The 20,968-nt window shown below is 52.4% G+C and overlaps 1 protein-coding gene and 1 long non-coding RNA gene across 6 annotated transcripts; both read left to right on the plus strand.

The window, feature by feature from the left end:
* Window positions 1–1,883: 1,883 nt before the first annotated feature.
* COQ8B (coenzyme Q8B) lies at window positions 1,884–20,511 on the plus strand. 5 transcript variants are annotated; one of them, XR_006702569.1, is made up of 15 exons: window positions 1,884–1,969; window positions 2,387–2,491; window positions 2,636–2,755; window positions 2,892–2,958; window positions 4,725–4,802; window positions 8,291–8,413; window positions 8,561–8,646; window positions 10,569–10,709; window positions 10,798–10,879; window positions 11,585–11,678; window positions 13,563–13,704; window positions 13,851–13,958; window positions 16,430–16,495; window positions 18,385–18,627; window positions 19,170–19,256. XR_006702569.1 is itself a non-coding variant. In XM_045442289.1 (15 exons), the coding sequence occupies exons 2-15, from the start codon at window positions 2,390–2,392 to the stop codon at window positions 19,948–19,950; spliced, it is 1,578 nt and encodes a 525-aa protein (XP_045298245.1). In that variant the 5' UTR covers window positions 1,885–1,969; window positions 2,387–2,389; the 3' UTR covers window positions 19,951–20,511. The 5 variants fall into 5 exon arrangements, 4 of the variants coding, with proteins under 4 accessions (XP_045298248.1, XP_045298245.1, XP_045298246.1 ...); XM_045442289.1 differs by lacking the exon at window positions 18,385–18,627 and adding an exon at window positions 19,669–20,511 and having other exon boundaries at window positions 1,885–1,969; XM_045442290.1 differs by lacking the exon at window positions 18,385–18,627 and adding an exon at window positions 19,669–20,511 and having other exon boundaries at window positions 1,917–1,973.
* LOC123578929 lies at window positions 4,809–6,043 on the plus strand. Its single transcript, XR_006702570.1, has 3 exons — window positions 4,809–5,041; window positions 5,523–5,526; window positions 6,032–6,043. It is a non-coding gene; the product is annotated as an uncharacterized LOC123578929 (long non-coding RNA).
* Window positions 20,512–20,968: the final 457 nt, after the last annotated feature.

Consider the following 20,968-nt stretch of genomic DNA (forward strand, 5'->3'; position numbering starts at 1 on the left):
TCTCCTCTGTCTTTCCCCCCTCACTCACTATGCCCATCAGCCTCTGTGCTATTTCACTGAGATATTTTCCACCACAGGGCCTTTGCACTGGTTGTTCTCTCTTCCTGGAATGTTCTTCCCTGACATATTCCGATAGCTCCCTCCCACACCTCTTTTAGGTCTCTGTTCAAATGTTACCTCCTCAGCTACCTCCTCAGCGAGGTCTTCCCTGACCACCCTGTTTAAATTCAAAATTTTCTCTCCACTCCCTGCCTCCCTTCCCTGGTTTATTTTTCTCCTTAATACGTATCACCTTACTAAATATACTTATTTATTTTGTTTATTGTCCCCCTCATTGGACCCAGGGGGCAAATAGTTTTTCCTGGACTCTTCCTTTTGTGGCCCCTAGAAAAGTACATGATAAGTGTTTAATAGAAATTTTGGAAAGAATGACTTTTCCATAAGAAGTTTCTCTCACGTATAGAGCTTTTGTTCCGTACCAGGTCCTGTGCCAACGTCATTACAGACGCTATTTCACTGCATCTCTTTCTCTCACTAACACGGAGCAAGAGAGGATGCTACGGCCCCATTTTACAGATGGAACCCTGAGGCTGAGAAATCGGCCAGCCTCTAGCTAGTCTTTGCTGGTCACCGCCAGGCTATTTGATATGACCCCATAAATGTGAACCATGTGGCACCGGACTTCACACTATCAGCCACGGTCCTGTGGGGTTAGTTATTGTCATAGGTGCTTTTTATGTATTTTTGCCCCCAAGGGTGAGCTGTCACCCAGCTCCTGAGTCAGACCCTTACGTCTGGAAGGTGATGGGGGTGTTTTGTCTTGAAAATGAGTCATCTGGGGGTGGGGCATCGGGCACAGGCCCAGGGCTCTAAAATGAGTCATCTCTTCACAGACCAGTGAAAAATCATAGCAGGATCCCCCTAACAAATCATATAGGCTGGGAAGATGAAATCCAGAAAGAGGGCTCACATAGCACAGGCACAGAGACAGGGAGGTCTGATTCCCGACAAGAGGGGTTAGAGAGTGGGAGGGGAGGGTTCTGTGAGGGAAGAGTCACATCGCTCCTTCTCCCAGCCGTGGGAGAGATGCCCCAGCCAGCTGCTTCTATTCCAGACTGTGAGGAGGGGTGAGTCAGCCTGTTGGGGGGGGGGGGGGGGCGGACAGGCTTTAAGCCTGCCTGTATCCCCATCCCCACCCCCCAACACACACCCAGATGGACTGGAAGCTGGTTTTCTGGGATGCCAGGGCTCCTGACTCAGCACTGGGAATCTTGGCTGAGTGTGTTCTGGGAAATGTCAGGCCTACAGGAAACAGAGGGCCCCCACTCACAACATCCCGCAGGTGGGCGGGGAGTGGAGAGAGCAGGGCGTATGAGAGAACAGGGGCCCAGTGTGCAAGAGGCTGAGCATGAGGGGGTTTATGTACACAGGAGAGTTGAGAGTATGAGAGAGAGACAGTTGGCAAGCAAGGCATGGGGTTTATCTGTGCAAGGGAAGAGGCTGGGTGCCAGGTTGTGGGTGTTTGAAGCAGAGGCAAAGTGGAGGGGCTCCCAGGGCAAGGGAAATGTTTGCTGGGAAGACGTGTGCAAAGGAGACATCCAACCTGCTAGGGGCAAAAATAAGAAGGGACATTGGCAAGACGTTCGTGCAGAGCAGAGATAAGAAGTTTGTAAAGGATGTTTGCAAAAAAGACGGTGTAGGGAAGAGAAAGGTCTGCCAAACACACAGCACTCAGGTGAGCGGAAGAGCACGAAATGGCACGTGCGCGTTCCTGCGGTGCAGCGACAATCCCCAGCAGGCCCCAACGCCCACCCTTAGGCCCCGCCCCTCACGCACAGCGGGGTGTTCTACGTGCCAGTCAATGAGTTGCTGCTCCACCATTGGCTAGCTGACCGGAGTGGGCGGGCGTGCGGAGATTCCCGGAAGCGCAAGAGGCCCCGGCGCGTAGTGGACCCGGATCCAAGGAACAGTGGGTGCTTAGCAACGGGGGGAGGTGCCCAGTAATGGACGGGGGTGGGGGGCAGGAATTGTGAGTGCCTAGCAACAGAGAGGAAGGCGGTGCCTAGCAAGAGGGGGGCTCAGAGGAGTGGAGAGGTAGCCCTGGAGGGTCTGTGGGTGTCTAGCAACCGGGGAGGACCCTAGCAACGGCGGGGAGTGGGACAGGGCGAAAGTGGGTTTTCGGAGGTGCGCAGGAAGAGCTATGGGATCCTAGCAACCAGAGAGGGAACCAGGAGAAATTCGGGGAATTATTGACAGGAGAGGAAATCCTTGGTGGGTGGGACTATTAGGGTGGACACAGAGGAATGTGAGGGCTTGGCAAAGACAAGGCAAAGCAAGGAGGGCAGTGCCAACTCCTACCCGAATAATCCCTCCTGTTCTCCCCCAGGCGATGTGGCTGGAGGTGGGGGGCTTACTGCGGGGGACTTGTGGACAACTGGGCCGGACTGTTGGTCTGCCTTGTGGGGCCCTGGGGCCTGGGCCCCACTGGCGGGTAAGAGACTGGGGGCGGGGGGGGGGGGTGCTCCTAGGCGGAAGAGGCTGAGGGAGGCCTTAGGGGGTAAAATAACAGGGAGGGGTCCAAAAGGGCCAGGATCACGTGTCCTCCACTCCTTACCAATATCCACTTTTCTTGCAGGGGCCATGTGGGGGTTCTTGGACCCAAATGTTCCATAAGGGTGGGCCTAGCAGAGGCCTGGGTGAGGAGGACATTCGCAGGGCACGGGAGACTCGGATCAGGAAGACACCTCGGCCCCAGGTATCATTGTCTCCCACCTACCCAGCAACACCCCTTGAAGGCAGCTGGCCTCCCAAGCTTGGGGAAGGGTATGGCGGCAGGTTGGTTGGACTCCCTGGGCACCTTCCCACCCTCAGACTTTCTCCCCATTTCCCAGCTGAGCGACCGCTCTCGAGAACGCAAGGTGCCCGCTTCCCGCATCAGCCGCTTGGCCAACTTTGGGGGTAGGTGTGACTGTGGGAAATTGTGACCTAGAACAGAGGAGGCCACATTTATAGAATGAAGTGAGGGAGAGGGTGAATCAGAGACAGGAAGAGGAGTAAGAGATGGAAAGAGAAGGAAGGCAAACGCTTGCAAAACTAAGAGAAATAGAAAGGAAGGTAACATTTATTGAGAGCTTGAATGTGCAAGGCCCCATGTGCGCTCGATGTCTGCACAGAAGTGATGAGTGTTAGTTTCCATTCTGTAGATGAGGAAATGGAGGCGAAGGGAAGAGAAGTGACTTGACCCTATGTTATACAGCAGGATTGTTCAAACTTCAGGTCACGATCTGCATGAAATAATTCAATGGATTTCAGCCAGCATCCAAAAGAATAGAATGGAATATGTGGGTGCACATGTAAAGGAAATTTTCGTTTCATGAAACATTACATGTATTGTATATATAACATACATTTATATTATATATGTATCATATATTTATATACATACCATATATATGTATGTATGTATACATACCTACTGTTATAATGCAGGTGTCTTCTTTAGTATGGATGATGGTTCAAGTTTTAAAGATACTGATTCACAGTCTAAAGAGGGAGTCAAATGCACTGGTTAGAGCTTTGATTCCAGGCTCAAAGGTTCAAGGGGTTGATTCTGCTACATCCTCGCTTTGTGACTCTGGACGGGTTACTTCACTTCTCTGAGACTCGATTTCCTTTTCTGTAAAATGGAAGTTTTTCTGTGAAACTTCTCTCACGCAGGTGTGAGGACAAGATGAGGCAATGCATATAAGGTGCTAGGAATGGTTCCTGGCAGGTAGCAAGTGCTCAGGAAATGCCAGTTCAATTATTTACAGAAATGGGGATAGTGCAGGAGGCAGATAAACTCAAGATGCCTTTAGGGACAAGGAGACAGAGGAGGCAGAGGAAATCAAAGGCTGAGAGATAACATCAAAAGAAGGGACAGAGAGAAAGAGGCCAAAACAAATGTACCATGTGGAGGTACATGTGGAGGGGGAGAGATGGAGAAAAACCAACTTAGACAAGGAGAGGCACGAAGAAGATGAAGTGTGGACAGAGAAACGGGAGTCATAGGAAGACAGAGAGACTCAGGGGGATCGTTTGGGGGCCTTCTTACTCTTGGCTGCACACTAGAATCATCCAGGATGCTTAAAAAATATATATGAGGGCACCTGGGTGGCTCAGTCAGTTAGGTGTCAGCTCAGGTGTTCAGCTCAGGTCACGATCGCATGGTTTGTGAGTTTGAGCCCCGCGTCAGGCTCTGAGCTGCTTTGGATTCTCTGTCTCCCTCTTTTTGCCCCTCCTCCACCTGCACTCTGTGTCTCTGCCTCTCTCAAAAATAAATAAAGCATTTTTAAACTATATATGTGTGTGTATACACACACACACACACACACACACACACACACACACACATACATGAATTCCAAGGATCATCTCAGGCCATGATAATGGGCATTGTATTTGCCAAAGCTCCTCACGTGACTGAGATGTGCAGCCAGGGGTGAGAACTGCTGACCCCGTAGATAGACTTGGAGAGAGGGGTAGGGAAAGAGGCAGCTGTACCTTGAAGGGAACCCCAGGCAGGGAGAGAGTGGGTAAGAGACTGAGTTGGGGACAAAGACGGACAAAGAGTTGCCAACAGAAAGCTGGGAGACAGCTTGCTTAGGGAGAGGCTGAGCACAGACAGGGGGTCGGCGGAGAAGCCCGGGGCAAGCAGGTACCCAACCTTCTCTCTTACTCCCCAGGACTGGCTGTCGGCCTGGGATTGGGAGTGCTGGCTGAGGTGGCCAAGAAGTCCCTGCCAGGAGGACATCTACCATCAGGTGAGTGAGCCAACTGCCTGGTTCAGACCTTGACCTTGCTGTGTGACCTGGCACAAGTGGCTTCACCTCTCTGAGCCCCAGTTTCCTCCTCTGGACAATGGATGATGTCAATGATGATGATGTACCCACCTCTTCGGGTCATTGCGAAGACGCTTTCAGGGTCATGATGGGGAGAAGTATATCATGTGAGAAAAATAGGAGTGTCAGGGGGCCTGTGGTCAACAGAGATAGAAAGAGAGGTGTTGAAATTAGCACTGGTGGCTAAGATTCCACCAACAAATCAATGTCTGGAAACAAAAATGGGGGTAGATATTCTGGATTAAAAAGGGACTAAGGCCACAAGAACTGACAAATGAAATGTGTGACCCATAATTGCATGTCAGTTTGAGAAAAGTTACTATCGAAGACTTCTGGGGACAAATGGGAAAATCTGAATAGGGGTATTAGAGATATTAGAGAATTAGTGTTCATTTTCTTAGGCGTGATTATGGCACTGCGATTGTGTAGGGGAATATCCTTACTTTTAGCACAGGTTGAGTGCAGCTACGTGTAAATGGTCTGCAAAACTGAGTGTTTGGGCACACACACACACACACACACACACACACAGATAAATTATGCAGGGAGGCAGAACGTGAAAAGTTTGAATTGGGTGTGCAGGTGTCCATTATACTGTGTGTGCAACTTTTCTGTTCGCTTGGAGTTTTTCAAAATAGAAAGTCGTGTATAAGTGGAGGGTTAGGCTTTAGGTAAGGCCATACTGAGTCTACACGCTATTCTGCCACTTCTGTGCTGTGTGACCCAGGGCCAGGCGCTGTACCTCTCTGAATGTCTTGCTTCCTCACCTTGAAAATTAAGGCATTGGTAGTTGTCTGTTTTTTTTTTTTTTTCCTTAATGTTTATTTTTCATTTGTGAGAGAGAGGGGCGGGGCGGGGGGAGAGAAAGAGAGAGAGCATGCGAGAGTGGGGAAGGGGCAGAGAGAGAGAGAGGGAGACAGAGAATCCAAAGCAGGCTCCAGGCTCTAAGCTGTCAGCACAGAGCCTGATGCAGGGCTTGAACCCATGAACCATAAGATCATGACCTGAGCTGAGGTTGGGCGCTTAACTGACTGAGCCACCCAGGCGCCCCAAGGCATTGGTAGTTCTTACTTCCTGGGCTGATTGTGGGGACTGAGCCAGAGAAGCCACAGACACACTTGGAATTCTGCCTGGCACAGGGCAAGCCCTAGCTAGGGAAAGAGCTCAGTACATTTTTTATCAAATAAATAAAAGCTTAATATATGCTTTATTGGGGTGCCTGGGTGGCTCAGTTGGTTGAGCGTCTGGCTTCAGCTTAAGCTGAAGTTCGAGCCCTGCCTCGGGCTTTGTGCTGACAGCTCAGAGCCCGGAGCCTGCTTCGGATTCTGTGTCTCCCTGTCTCTCTGCCCCTCCCCTGCTCACGGTCTGTCTCTCTCTCCTTCAAAATAAATAAACATTAATTTTAAAAAATGAATAAATAAATGCTTTATTGAGTAATCGTATGATTTATATGTGGAGCTGTGCACGTATCCTAAGCGCGAAGCTTGGTTCATTTTCACAAAGTGGATACATCTGCTTCCGCAGAGCAAGAAACCCTAAGGCAGCAGTTCTCAAACTTTTTGGTCTCAGGAGTCTGCACACCCTTACAATTTAGGAATAGATAAACAAAATGTGTTATATTCATACAATGGGATATGATTCGACTGTAAAAAGGAATGAAGTACTGATCCATGCTACGATGTGAATGAATCTTAAAACTATCTTAAGTGAAACAAGCCAGACACAACAGATCACATATTGTGTGAGTCCATCCATATGAAATGTACAGAATAAGTAAATCCACAGAGACAGCAAATTGATGGTTTCCAGGGGCTCAGAGGGAGGCAGTTGGGAGAAATGTGGGGGGGGAGGGGTGACTGCTAATAGGTATGGGGTTTCTCTTTGGAGTGTGAAAATGTTCCAAAATTGCTTGTGGTAATAGTTGTACAGCCCTGAATATACTAGAAGCCATTGAACTGCATACCTTAAAGAGGTGAATTGCACGGTTGGTGAATTATATCTCAATCTGTTAAAAAATAGAATGAGGACCCCAAAGACCCTTTTATGGATTATATTTTTGCGTTGTGTTTATGGGTATTTACTGCATTAGAGATTAAAACAGAACATTTTAAAACACAAGAATACACACACACATTCCATCAGCTGTCAGAACAATGGCATCGGTGCTCCTGGGTGGCTCAGTAAATTAAGCGTCCAACTCTTGATTTCAGCTCAGGTCATGATCTCACAGTCGTGAGATTGAGCCCCGCGTCAGGCTCCACACGCGTCCACACATAGTGTGGAGCCTCCTTGAGATTCTCTCTCTCTCTCTCTCTCTCTCTCTCTCTCTCTCTCTCTCTCTCCCTCTGCCCCTCTCTCCTGCTTGTGCTCTCTCTCTCTCTTAAAAAAAAAAAAAATGGCATCGGCGCGCCTGGGTGGCTCAGTCATGATCCAGCTCAGGTCATGATCTCACAGCCCGTGAGTTCGAGCCCTGCATCGGGCTCTGTGCTGACAGCTCAGAGCCTGGAGCCTGTTTCAGATTCTGTGTCTCCCTCTCTCTCTGACCCTCCCCTGTTCATGCTGTCTCTCTCTCTCTGTCTCAAAAATAAATAAATGTTAAAAAAAAAAATTACAAAAAAAAATGGCATCATCACAGGTCATGGAGGTTCTGGAAAACTCCACCGAACATTTATGGGAGAATGAGAATAAAAAGGGGCAAATAACATTAATATTATTATGAAAGTAGTTTTGATCTCACAGAGCCTCCTTGAAGCGTCTCAGGGGCCCTCAGGGTTCCTAGAACCACACTTTGAGAATCACTTCCTCTCATTCTCTGGAAGCTCCTATCTGCCCGCTCTTGGCCACTTCTCCTTCCAGGGGAAACCACCCTCTTGGCTTCTGACCCCCAAGATTAGTTTTGACTGTTTTTGCTCTTTAGACCAACGGAATCGGACAACGTATTCTCACATGTGTCTGGCCGCTTTGGCTCAACGTTCTGTTGGAGGGATGCCTCTGTGTCACTGTGAGTTGACGCAGGCTGTTCATTCAATGCTGTAGGAGTCACTTTGTGACTGTTTCCAACATGCCTTTGCTCATGCAATGGACTGTCGCTTGTGTTGTTTCCGGTGGGGGACTGTTCTGAGGAGTGCTCTTTGGGAACCTTCTAGGACTCTCTGGATGCACACATGCATTCGTCTTGGGTACATACCCAGGAGAGAAGTTACACCAGGTATAGGTGTATGCTCTACTGGAAACTTCCCAGAGGGCCCGTGCCACGACACTCATCAGCAGTGTGGGTGTTTAGGCCGCTCCTCGTCCCTGTCAGCACTTGGCATTGCCTTTTTCATTTTAGCCATTCTGGGGATTATGCGGTAGTGCTACCATGATTATTTTTGTGCTTGTGACACAAATGATTATTCTCTGCCCCACAGAGAGCGGCACCCGGCCAGGCTCCAGTCCCTTCCTGTCAGAGGCCAATGCCGAGCGGATCGTGCAGACCTTGTGTACCGTTCGGGGGGCCGCCCTCAAGGTTGGCCAAATGCTCAGCATCCAGGGTACAGCGTGAGCCTCAACTCCTGACCCTTGACCTCATGTCTCCCCCACCCCCACACACCAACAAGCACCAACTTCAGCTACTCCCACGGGGGCCCCTCCCTCGCCTCCTCCCTCACCGCTTCCCCTTGTCCCCCCTGTCTCCCAAGACAACAGCTTCATCAGCCCCCAGCTTCAGCGCATCTTCGAGCGGGTCCGCCAGAGCGCCGACTTCATGCCCCGCTGGCAGATGCTGGTGAGTGCCCGGTCGGGGAGGGCTGGTGAGGGAGGCATGCTCCACCCGCCTGACCCTCCTGGCTTCATGGCGCTACTCCCTGACTGACTCTGAGCCTCAGTTTCTCTGTCTGTAAAATGGGGACCACTAAAACACGTCTCAGAGGATCGCTGAGGTGACTAAATGAGAGAGTGGTGCAGGGCGCTTGGTCCAGTCCCTGGCAGGCTCAGGGCTCTGTCACGGCTCCTAAAGAGGCAGGGATGTGCCGTGGTTGGGGGCCAGACTTTGTGAGTTCAAATCCTGGCTCTGCCATGTGCCGCCTGTGTGATCTCAGACATGTGGCCTGACCTCTCTGTGCCTCAGTTACCTCATCTGTGAAATAGCGGTGGTGATGGCAACACCCACATCATAGGGTTACATAAATCAGTATAGGTAAAGCACTTAGAAAGGGCCCCTGGCACACGGTAAGTGACATGCCAGTTCTAACTGTTATTAGTACGGGTTTTTTAATTAAAGGAGATCATGTCTGTAAATAGGTTGGCACAGTGCCTGGCACTGAGTAAGTGCCCAAGACACGAGCTGTTCTTCTAAAAACTGGCTAAGGGTGTGGAATCTGGGTCCAGCTGTCTCCCTTCCTTCTGATCTCTGTTCTGCTCACTCACCACGTGACCCTGGGTATTACTGCCCCTCTCCGAGCCACTCTGGATAGGACCCGGCTCACAGGAAGCCCTCTGTAAATTTTAGCTCTTTTTTTTTCTTTAAGTTTATTTATTATTATTTTCATTTTTTTAATTAAAAAATTTTTTTTAATGTTTATTGTTGAGAGAGAGAGAGAGACAGAGCATGAGTAGGGGAAGGGCAGAGAGAGAGGGAGACACAGAATCCAAAGCAGGCTCCAGGCTCGGAGCTGTCCGTAGAGCCTGACACAGGGCTCGAACTCATGAACTGCAAGATCCGAAGTAGGATGCTCAGCCAACTAAGCCACCCAGGTGCCCCTTTAAGGTTTTATTTATTTTTGAGAGAGAGACAGAGCATGAGTGGGAGAGGGGCAGAGAGAGGGAGACACAGAATCGAGCTGTCAGCACAGAGCCTGATGTAGAGCTCGAACCCATGAATTGCAGGATCACGACCTGAGCCGAAGTTGGCCGCTTACCGACTGAGCCACCCAGGCGCCCCTATTTATTTATTTTTGAGAGGGAGAGAGAGAGAGAGAGAAGAGAGCACAAGCTGGGGAGGGGTAGAGAGAGAGAAAGAGGATCCCAAGCAGGCTCCGCACTGACAGCCTCCTATGCAGGGCTCAAACTCACAAACCGTGAGATCCTGATCTGAGCCGAAACCAAGAGTCAGATGCTTAACCGTCTGAGCCACCCAGGTGCCCCTTAGTTCTTTGTCACATTATGTTTTTCTTTTATCTTTGAGAGAGACAGAGTGCGAGCAGGGGAAGGGCAGAGAGAGAGGAAGACACAGAATCTGAAGCAGGCTCCAGGCTCTGAGCTGTCGGCACACAGCCCAACATGGGGCTCGAACTCACAAGCCATGAGATCATGACCTGAGCCAAAGTCCAACACTCAACCGACTGAGCCATCCAGGCGCCCCTTCTTCTTTATCACATTAACCTTGAGTTGATGATACAATATGGGAGTATAATGAAGGATTATTATCAGTCTTGACTTTACATAATAGCAATCCCCACAATAGCCCACATGGCCTCAGGAGTACAGGTTCAGGCCGGGTCTCTCGGTCTGCCAGCACCTGGCTTGTCACCTTTGCCAAAAGACTTAGCCTCGGTTTCCTCATCTGTAAAGTCGGGTAGTAGCCAGGAGCTTAGCCTAGAGTCCAGCATGGGGTGAACGGGATTGTTAACACATAAAGCGCTCAGCACAGAGTGAACTCCATTGCCCACAACAGTGATGATGGTTGTTTCTTTTGGCCACTGTCCCCAGAGAGTTCTCGAAGAGGAGCTGGGCAGGGACTGGCAGGCCAAGGTGGCCTCTTTGGAGGAGGTGCCCTTTGCTGCTGCCTCTATCGGGCAGGTGCACCAGGGCATGCTGAGGGATGGGACAGAGGTGGCCGTGAAGATCCAGGTGAGGAGACAGGCAGGGCAGGGGTGGGCACCCCGCTGTCCCAGAGGAGTGACTCCCGCTCTCCGTCCCTCCCTGCTCCTGCTCGCAGTACCCAGGCGTTGCCCAGAGCATCCAGAGTGATATCCAGAACCTGCTGGCAGTGCTGAAGATGAGTGTGGCCCTGCCTGAGGGTGAGGTGGCACTCCAGCCCTGGCTGCGGCGGGGACACCCTGAAGGGAGAGAGTGGGGCTCGGGGCAGGGTGTGCGTGTGGGCGAATGTGTAAGTCCACGCGTTTGAGACCGAAGGGACGCCAAGGCAGGGAGAGCCCAGAGAACCTGAGTGTGTGAGAAAAAGACGAACTTAGAGACTCTGACACAACCAGAGACAGAAGCCTATGCTGAAAGTCAGAAACAGACACACAGGGTGCCCAGAGAGGGACTGGAGGTCTGGAAAAGAGCCACAGAAGCAGGAAGGGAGTGTAAGCAGGACCTCTTGCATGCGCGTGCGTGCGTGTGTGTGTGTGTGTGTGTGTGTGTGTGTGAGAGAGAGAGAGAGAGAGAGTCCTGGACACAAGATTTCGAGGCCGTGAGAACGGTGTGAGAGGCTATGAAAAAGAGGGAGTAGGTGGTGTGTGTGACCATAGAAGAGATGCCTGGGGACTGGTACACAAGCCTGTGGGAGAGGCCCCAGGAGAGACTTCAGAAGAGGCCCGTGTGAGGGCCGGATGGCAGGTGTGTGGACAGATGACGTGGTAAAAGGCACAGAGCAGAAGGTATGAGGGGCTTCAAGAGACAAACGGACAGCGAGAGAAAACGTCCCTGAGTGGAAGCCTGGGGGTGGCTGTCATGGCAGGGCAGGCCGTGGCCTGCCCTGGCTGACACGGCTGCCCCCTCAGGCCTGTTTGCTGAGCAAAGCCTGCAGGCCTTGCAGCAGGAGCTGGCCTGGGAGTGTGACTACCGCCGTGAGGCAGCTTGTGCCCAGAACTTCAGGTGAGCTGAGCCCCCTGCGTCCCCGCCGCCCCCCACCCCGCCCCCCCCCCCCAGCCCCGGGACCCCTTGCTTCCCTCCCAGGAGGAGAGGGAAATGGATATCCCCACCCCCAGCTGCTGGCAGCTGGAACCCTGGGGTGGGACCTGCAAACTCTTTATTCTCTTCACTTGCTCATCCATCTCTCCCTCACCCCTGCCTTGATTTACCCCCGGGTCCTCTGGGAGCTTGGGCACGCCACTTCCTCTCTCTGTCGCTTTTCTCATCTGTCGAATGGGACACATAACCACATGGAGTCAGGAGGAAGAAGGACTTGTCGACAGGCACTTAGTCATGCCGCGAGATACCGTCATTCCACTGGACAAAGAATACGCAGTCTGACAGTGATGCTGGTGAGAGAGGACAGGGCTCCAGGCCAACCCTTACATACCGTGGGCAGGGAGAGAAATTGAGATAAGCCTTCAGTTTGGCATCATCAAGGCTCAATATTCCCATACAACCCCATAATTGCCCTCCTTGCTAAATAAATGCTCCAGGGCCCCTTGGGCTTGTGTATACCATCAGCCTTTTCCAGAATGCTCAGAGCAGCAATAGCCCCAAAGTGGACACAACCCAAATCTACCAAGTTCATCTAGCAGGGTAGATAAATAAATGAAGGCATAATCCATCAGCGGAATATCACACAGCAGCGAAAATCAATGAACCAGCTACGGGGATCCATGTGGTGGTATCTTAGAAGCATCGTGATGTGCAGCAGTTAAAATACATTCGGTGAGACCCTCCACAACATGGCCCACGGGTTTATTGAGCCAAGGTCTGTAGATACGGAGCAAGAGAAGGGGCAGTAGAAGACAGTGACTAGGGGCATGGGCCCTGGACTCGGATGTGGGATTCAGTCCCAGGTCAGCCCTTAGCAGCCTGGGTGGCTGAAATCTGCATGCTTGGGACAGCATCCTCCTCATAGGGGAGTGAAGGAAAAAGGGGATTGTGCTTTAATCAGCCCAGCAGGAGTGGCTCAAATACCGGATATTTTATAACAGGGACAAAAATACGAGCGTCAAAGCGGGGCCTTGAAGAGGACAGGATGAAGTGGGCTGGGCGAGAGCACTCGTCTGTGAGATCTGGAAGCCCCCTTCTCAGTACCCTTAGAATAAAACCCACATCGTTCCCCTGGCCTTCATGACCTCCTTGCCCCCCTGCACCACCCCCTGCCCAGCCCTCCCACTGGTCCCAACCACGAGTCTTGCTCATAATCTTTGCCTCCCAAATCTTATGTTGACACACTTACCTCAGTCGATTATCGGCCTGTTTGTGTATTTGTTAGAGTCTCTGGTGTCCAAGGGGCAGGCCCAGAGCTCATCCACCCCCCTGGCACTCAGCCTCGTCCAGCACAGGGACAGATACCAAGAAGGAGTCAGAGTATTAACCAGCGCTCAGAGTAATGACCCCAAGGACTTGCCGATGAGTATCACTATGGACTTGGAGATTTGCGTATCAACGACTTCTTTTTGGATGGATTAATTAATCAATTGATGAAGAACTACTGCTCATCAAGCTTAGTGCCTTGAACTCATCCTGGGGCAACCAGAAGTCATAGAGGTGTTTTCGGTAGGGAAGGAGTAACTGGGGCTCCAGCAGCATCCAGCTTAGGGGTAGACACAGAGTAGGCACTATGGAGATATTTGGTGACTGAGTGAACGAATGAAATATCTGAGTGAACGTCACCTTGGCCATCACTCAGGACAGACAGGCAAGAGGAGGGCAGGAGGGAAGGCAAGACATAAGCTGTTCATGGAGCACCTCTCGGAGGAAGAGGAGGAGGCCTCAAGCTGGGCCCCAGGGGCCCGAAGGATGAAGTCCCATCCCTTCCCTTCCCTTCTGTCCCAGGCGGTTGTTGGCAGGTGACCCTTTCTTCCGAGTGCCAGCTGTGATCGAGGAGCTGTGCACAACGCGGGTGCTGGGCATGGAACTGGCTGGAGGGGTCCCCCTGGACCAGTGCCAGGGCTTAAGCCAGGACATCCGGAACCAGGTACGTGGTCTTGAGGGGACAGTAGGGAGGGCACTGCCCCAGGTCAGTGCTGGCAGGGCTGGCTAGACACGTAGTCCTCCCTCTCCGGTCAGAAAGAGCTTTACAGGGGCCGACTCTGTGATGTCTGTTACTCCTCCCCACTGCAGATCTGCTTCCAGCTTCTGAGGCTGTGTCTGCGGGAGCTGTTTGAATTCCGATTCATGCAGACGGACCCCAACTGGGCCAACTTCCTATACGATGTCTCCAGCCACCAGGTTGGTTCCCTAGGATGTGTATCAGGGTCCATGTGCTGCTGTAACACACAGTTCCCGATCATTTCAGTAGCTCAACACAATAGTAGTTATTACCCACATAACAGGCTGGAGTGGCCGTCCTCCGCACGGTGGTTCAGGGACCCAGGCACCTTCCCTTCTGTGATTGTGCCATGCCCTTAGGCCTTGCCATGCTCTCCTTCCAGTGAAAGGGGAAAGAGAAGTTAAGAGGGTAGCGCCCTGCCTAACTGCTTTGGCCAGACGTGGCCCATCATTCCCTATACCATTCCATTGATAAGAACTGGTCACACAGCCTGTCTGGGTGCAAGGGCTGCTGGGAAACGGAATCTCCGAGAGGCAGTGGTTGCCCAGTGGCACCGCTTACAGAAGGCTGTTCATCATCACTGCCGCGCTTGTCATTCACTTAGAACGCGCCAAGCGTCTACTGCCTCTTGACAGTGATGCCAAGACAACTCTGATCCTTGCCCTTCTCAGAGTTCCCAGAACAGCGGAGGGACCCGTGACCAGACAGTGATTGACTGAGTAGTCAGTACCACGATGGGGAAACGTGTGCCAGAGTGGCAGTGATGGGGAAGCACAGGGGGCTGGGGGAAGTCAGGGAAAGTGGCTGACTCAGCATGGCGTAGGCCAGGTCAAGGAAGGCTTCTCAAAGGCAGTGCCATTCAGGCCGACACCAGAAGGATGAGAAGGGGAGGGCCACCTGAAGAGCAGCGAAGAGTGTTCCTAGCAGGGGACACAGGGTGGCCGAGGGTCTGGACTGAAAGACTTAGCGTGCCTGGCTGCCAGATGGCTTTCCAAAGTCGTCTGTACCCATTCTGTCCCCAAAGGGATCTTTCTAAAAACAAATCTGGCCAAGCTGTCCCTTCTGCAGCTCGCCAGCCGCCTCAAGATCAAGTCTGAGCCTTCTGCTGAGTGTGATGTGGCCCCACTGAGTCTCCAGCCTCAGTCCCCTGACACCTCCTCCCCCCCCAAGTGCACAGATACCCTGTATCCCTCCTAGGCTCAAACTGCTTGGAAGTATTTTTCTAACTGCAGGTAAGGGGGTATGATAGGAGTCCTGACATCAGTTTACTGGGTCTCAACATCTTTTATTATTACTATTTTTTTTTTGAGAGAGAGAGAGAGAGAGTGAAGAGAGAGAGAACAAGTGGGGGAGGGACAGAGAGAGGGGGAAAGAGAAAATTGCAAGCAGGCTCCACACCCAGTGTAGAGCCCAACATAGGGCTCGATCCTACAACTGTGAGATCATGACCTGAGCTGAAATCAAGAATTGGATGCTGAGCCACCCAGGTGCCCCTAACAGCATTTTTTGTTTTAAAGCCGTAGAGTAGAGAATATCAGTGTGTCACAGATGGGAGGGATCCAGAGTATTTCAGGATGCTTTTGTTTGACCTTATATTTGTGTGTGCATGGGCACTGGTGTCCAATATAATCTGTATTTCTTACTGTGGGTTGTGATCAATAGTGTGAACCCTGCTGCCCTAAAGAAACTCTTACACATGTGTCCACGGGGCACTGTTTTTAATAGCCAAACCCAGAAGTAACCATGGTGTCCATCAGCCAGCTAAACGCCTTGTGATATATTCACACAATGAAGTCCTTACACAGTAGTGAAAAAAAATGAATGAGCTCGAGCTGCACATAGCAACGGGGATACATTGCAAAACCATGCTGGGCACAAAGAATAAGCTGCAGGACACCTATCATAAATACCCTTTGTATGAAGTTTTCTTAAATGTTTATTTATTTATTTTGAGAGAAAGAGCCAGAAGGGGAGAGGCAGAGAGAGAGAGGGAGAGAGAGAATCCCAAGCAGGCTCTGTACTGACAGTGCAGAGCTGGACACAGGTCTCAAACTCACAAACTGTGAGATCATAACCTGAGCCAAAACCAAGAGCTGGACGCTTAACCGACTGAGCCACCCAGGTGCCCCCCAGTAGGAAGGAAGTTTTAAAACACACAAAGCATTACTATTTATTGTTCACAGATGCCCGAATATGTAGAGAATATAGAAATTCACACATGGGAATTTCAGGAAATAATAATTTAGTAATAATAACTTTAGGAAAGTGGTGGCCCCGGAGGAGAGGATGGGGACAGGACAGGCTGGGGGCCGTGGGAGGTATGTAATATTTTAAACCGGGTGGTGGGATTTGTGGGTGTTCATTTCACTTTTCTACGTATTTTATTCTTTAGATTTCTTTCTATGCCTAAAACCTGTTATTATAAAAATAAGTAGGACCAGAAATATAAAAGCCATGTCCCTTCAGGTTTTATGCAGGGGTGGATGGGAAGGGTGGGCCCAAAGCCAGGAACCCAGGGAGGCAGCCAGACCGGGACTCTTGAGAGGAGAGGCAGGGTGTGGGAATGGACCCAGGTGCCCCACCCCCCACCATGGACAGTGGGGGTGGGGGGTGGACTCCCAGCATCCCTTTTACCATCTCCCATTCCCAGGTGACCCTGCTGGACTTTGGTGCAAGCCGGGAATTTGGGACTGAATTCACAGACCATTACATCGAGGTGAGTCCCCCCAACTCTGGGGTCTTTGAAGGGCCAAGCCTTAAGCCCACTACTGAGGTGAGGGGGAGAAGGAGCAGTATCATGTCTGGAATTAAGAAATCAAAAGTAATAGTAACAGTTAACAAATACCAAGCCCTTAATATGATGTCAGGCACTGCTTTAGGTGCTATACATGTGACACCTGATCTAAACCATAGTGTGTGGGGGCAGGACCATTTTTAGTCTCACTTTACAGAGGAAGTTACTGGAGCTCAAAGAAGTTAGGGATCCAGACTCAGGGAGCCTAGGTCCAGAGCCCGGGCTCCCAAACCCTGACCAGCCCCTTTCTAAGAGGCCCACAGTGACCATCCTGCCACCTCCCCACACCCCAGGCTGTCGCAGGCCTTAGTGTTCAGCCTTACACTCAGATACCTCCCTGGCAGGCTGCTCGTGGCGGGGTGGGGGGGCACAGCTCTCCTCAGGAAGCGTTTCCTCACTTCTGCTGCCCGTCCTTCCCACCCACTTACTGGTGGCGTCTCATTGCCTCCAAGGCATCTCATTTATTTGTTGAGATTAGCCATTTGACCTGGGTCTTCTATTCATTTACTCATCAATCCAAATATTCTCTGACAGTTCCCCCTGTGCCCAGCCCTCTTCTGGGCCCAGGGACAACAGCAACCAATCCAACCTACTGTCCACCTTCACAGAGCTCACAGACCAGGAGGGGAACAGACAGTAAGGACCCAGAGTGGTCAGGGCTGGAATGGGGAAGCACAGGAGACTGTAGGACCCCAGAGGGGGAGGCTGGGCCAGCCTAGGGGGTCAGGGAGAGCTTCCTGGAGGAGGAGGCCTCAGAGAAGAAACCTGAAGGATGAGGAGACCAGTCAGGAAGAGGCACAGAGGGTATTCCAGACCGATAACATAAAAAGGCCAAGAGGGGAGAAGGAATATTCCCGTTAGAGCAGCGCTTCTCAAACTTTAGTGTATATGAGAACCCCACAGCCCCCACGACCAGTATGATCCTATTAAATGCAAATTGTGGTCTGGAGTCAGACATAAGATGCTGCATTTCTAATACACTCTCAGGTGATGTCAAAGCTTACACTCTCAGGTGATGTCAAAGTGTACAGGACCACACTTTCAATAGGAAGTCCTAGAGGACCAAAAGGAAGTTCATTTCTGACTGGGCCAGCAGGTTAGGACAGAGTAGGAGCCAGCTCTGAGGCCAAATCACTCTGGGTCTGAAAAGCCATGCTTTGCAGTTTGAACTTTAATCCAGGTACCATGGGGACCCATGGAAGGGATTTGAGCAGGGAAGCACAGAGAATTAGAAAACTCCCTCAGAATAGCAGGTAGCCTGGGAGACTGGGGGCTGGGAGCCCAGGACAGGGAAGAAAGGACAAGACCCAGGGCTCTGGCTTGGGGACTAGAGGATGATGGGGCCACTGGTGACATAAGGACAGGAAGGAGGGGCTGGTAATCCCCCCCACACACACACATACACACAGGCCCCTTGGGCCCTCTCTCAAGGCCACTGGAGGCACAAAGCTGAGGCCTCTCTCTGTGTAGTTGGGACATCTTGTGTGTCCCCCCGTTCTCCCCCAGGGCTATTGGCAAGGCTCTCCTCCAGTCTCTCCAGCCTTTTCCAGTTTAAAAAAGCCCTGTCACACCAGTCCCTGAGGACCACAGGCCTGACAGATGGCCAGACAGGCTCGGGCAGGGGGGACTGAGACAGACTAGAACTGCCACATTTAATTCCGTATTCCCCTTCCTCCCAAGAAAGTGGTTCAGATTTCCACTCCTCGCCTTGCTATTTCCCCAGTCAGCCTTTGTCCTTTTCTGTGAAGTAGGGACCTTCACATGCACCTCTTAATAATGGTAGCTCATCATGGTTATGGCTCTTTCTACAGGCAGGCTCAGTGCTAAGCACCCCACAGATCCCACCTCCTTTGTCCCTGCAGCCACCCATGAGGAAGACACTTTCATCATCCCCACTTCACAGATGAGAAAGTGGAGGCCCCAGAGCAAAGCGACTTGCCCAGAGTCTCTCAGCCAGCAAGTAGCTGGGATGGAGCCCAAGCAGGCTGGCTCTGGATTCTGTCTGTCCGCGCCCTCAACTCCTGCTCTCCCCACGTGCACTCACGTCTGGCAAGGTGCCTAGCTCCGCACACTAATTTGCCAAACAAAGGTTCACCAAGGACCTCCTGAATGCCAGACCTTGTGCCACATGGGACTAAGCACAACCGGGATCCCTGTTCTCTTGGGGCTCCAAGCCCCTGTAGGAGACAGACAACCAGGCAATGACAGAGATGGCCCCATGGCAACCTCACATGCAGGTCTGGGTCATGGTCACATCCTTGTCCAGTTGAGTGTGTGGACCCACAAATAGACTTGACATTTACTTCCCTCTGGCTGTTTCACTGTGGTAATTTCCAGGCAGGCACTGTGTTCCAGGCCAGGTGGGTAGAACTCCTGACCACCCCCACCCCCAGGTTCTGGAACAGTCTTGAGGGAGATATAGATAGGGGCAAGGTGAGGAGGGAGCAGTTTCTAGGGGAGAGGGCTTAAGTAGACAAGAATGCAGGTGGGTACAGGGAGGGCCAGGCTTCTAGCTGGTTCATCTCCAGTTTTCAAGAGCCCTCCTTGAACTCCACTCCCTTGGCCTTTGACTTTCTGATGAACACCCATTTCCCAGGTGGTGATGGCAGCAGCCAATGGAGACAGAGACCGGGTCCTGCAGAAATCCCGGGACCTCAAATTCCTCACAGGCTTTGAAACCAAGGTTGGGAAACACTTGGGGGGCGGGGGTGGGTAGGGAGCTGCTTATCTGTACTGGGGGGCTCTGAGGAGGAGTGGGGGAATGAGGGCTACTTGGCTACACAGAAACCCTGGGGAAATGGGCCCCATTTATCTATTCTAGAAGGAGGGAGTGGGGGACTGCTAGTGGGTACTGGGGGTGGGGAAATGGAGGCTGTTTCTCTGTTCTAGGGACTGAGGGCTACTTTTCTATTGGAGGCTCTGAGAGGAAGTAGAGAGCCATTTGGGGGAGGCCTAGAGGTTCTGGAAGGAGTGGCAGATACTTAACACTCCTCAGGGAGTAGGGGGCTTGTGTTTATACTTGAGACTATGAGGGAGATGGGTTAAGTGGGGGGCTGTATGCCACACTGCGGGTCTCTTGCTCTCCCCGTCCATAGGCTTTCTCGGATGCCCACGTGGAGGCAGTGATGATCCTGGGGGAGCCCTTCGCCACCCAGGGCCCCTACGACTTTGGGGCAGGTGACACTGCCCGCCGAGTGCAGGGCCTCATCCCTGTGCTGCTGCAGCACCGGCTGCGCCCACCGCCGGAGGAGACCTATGCCCTGCACCGCAAGCTGGCAGGGGCCTTCCTGGCCTGCGCCCGCCTCCGCGCCCACATTGCCTGCCGGGACCTCTTCCAGGACACCTACCACCGCTATTGGGCCAGTCGCCAGGCCTAGCCTCTGCCTGCAGCCTCCTGACCAGAAGGGACTTGGGGTCAGACCCTTTAGATGGCCTCCATCCTGTGATTCTGGCCCCAAAGCAGGCCATCCACTGCTGTGATGCCTGCTTTCCATTCCCCTGCAGGCCTGGGGACCACCTGGTCTGATTTCCCGGTTCTTGCCTAGCTCCCTTCCTCGGGGCTGGGGAAACCTCCAGCTAGGGAACTCCCAACTTCACACCCCCATATCCCGATCTTCCCACTCCCGTGTGGGCACCCAGGAACTCTACGCCAGGGATTAATTTATTTTTGCCAACGTTTAAGAGCCTTAGGCCCTCTGCACCCAGTCATGCAGATCCAGACTCATCTAGATGGGGAGCCCCACACCTCTGGGTCAGGTCTCTCACGGATCTGGCCAGTGGAAGGGGAGGAGCGGTGGCTGGTGGAGGCAGCCCTCACCTTTGCTGCCCTCACCCCTCCACCAGCTGCGTTCTCCCGGGCTCCATCCTTTCTGTGTGTTGGGGAGGGGGTAAGGGAGGGTGTTTGAAACTTCAGTCAGAATAAAAGTGGCTCTCCCCTTCCGGGCTCTTTTCTCTGCGCTGGGTGGCGGTGGGGGTGGGGAGGAGCTCTCAGCCAGCCTCCAGGTGCAGATGGCCAACCCCCTCCCATCCTCTGGTCTGAAAGCCCCAGCCCTGCCTGGGCCATCTGTTGCCGGGAACCTCCTTCTACCCATTCCCTCCCACTTGCCCGCCCCCCCCCTCCCGCACGTGCTGACCACCTGCTCGAAAAGGCCATGGCAGCTGAGAAGGCCAGCCCTCCCCGTCCCCGTCCCCCCCCCCCCCCCCCCCCCCGCCCCGGCCACCTCCCAGGCCCCTCGCTCCCTCCCCTCGGCTCCCAGCAACCTCGCCTTTGCTAATGGGCCGTAATGCCCCTGCCAGCTGCTTTGCCAAACCCACAGGATTGAGTGGGAGCTGGGGTGCAGTGGCGGCCAGAACCGCGCCCAGGTCCCAGCCTCGCGCCCCCGCCCCCAAAGCCGA

The sequence above is a fragment of the Leopardus geoffroyi genome, chromosome E2, assembly GCF_018350155.1.
Source record: "Leopardus geoffroyi isolate Oge1 chromosome E2, O.geoffroyi_Oge1_pat1.0, whole genome shotgun sequence".
Lineage (NCBI taxonomy): Eukaryota > Metazoa > Chordata > Mammalia > Carnivora > Felidae > Leopardus > Leopardus geoffroyi.

Excerpts from the sequence above, each read along its gene's own strand:
- COQ8B (XM_045442289.1), top strand. The coding sequence starts at position 2,390 with ATGTGGCTGGAGGTGGGGGGCTTACTGCGGGGGACTTGTGGACAACTG. Across the intron at positions 8,414-8,560 it reads CCAAATGCTCAGCATCCAGG|ACAACAGCTTCATCAGCCCC; the intron begins GTACAGCGTGAG and ends CTGTCTCCCAAG. Across the intron at positions 19,257-19,668 it reads TCACAGGCTTTGAAACCAAG|GCTTTCTCGGATGCCCACGT; the intron begins GTTGGGAAACAC and ends CCCCGTCCATAG.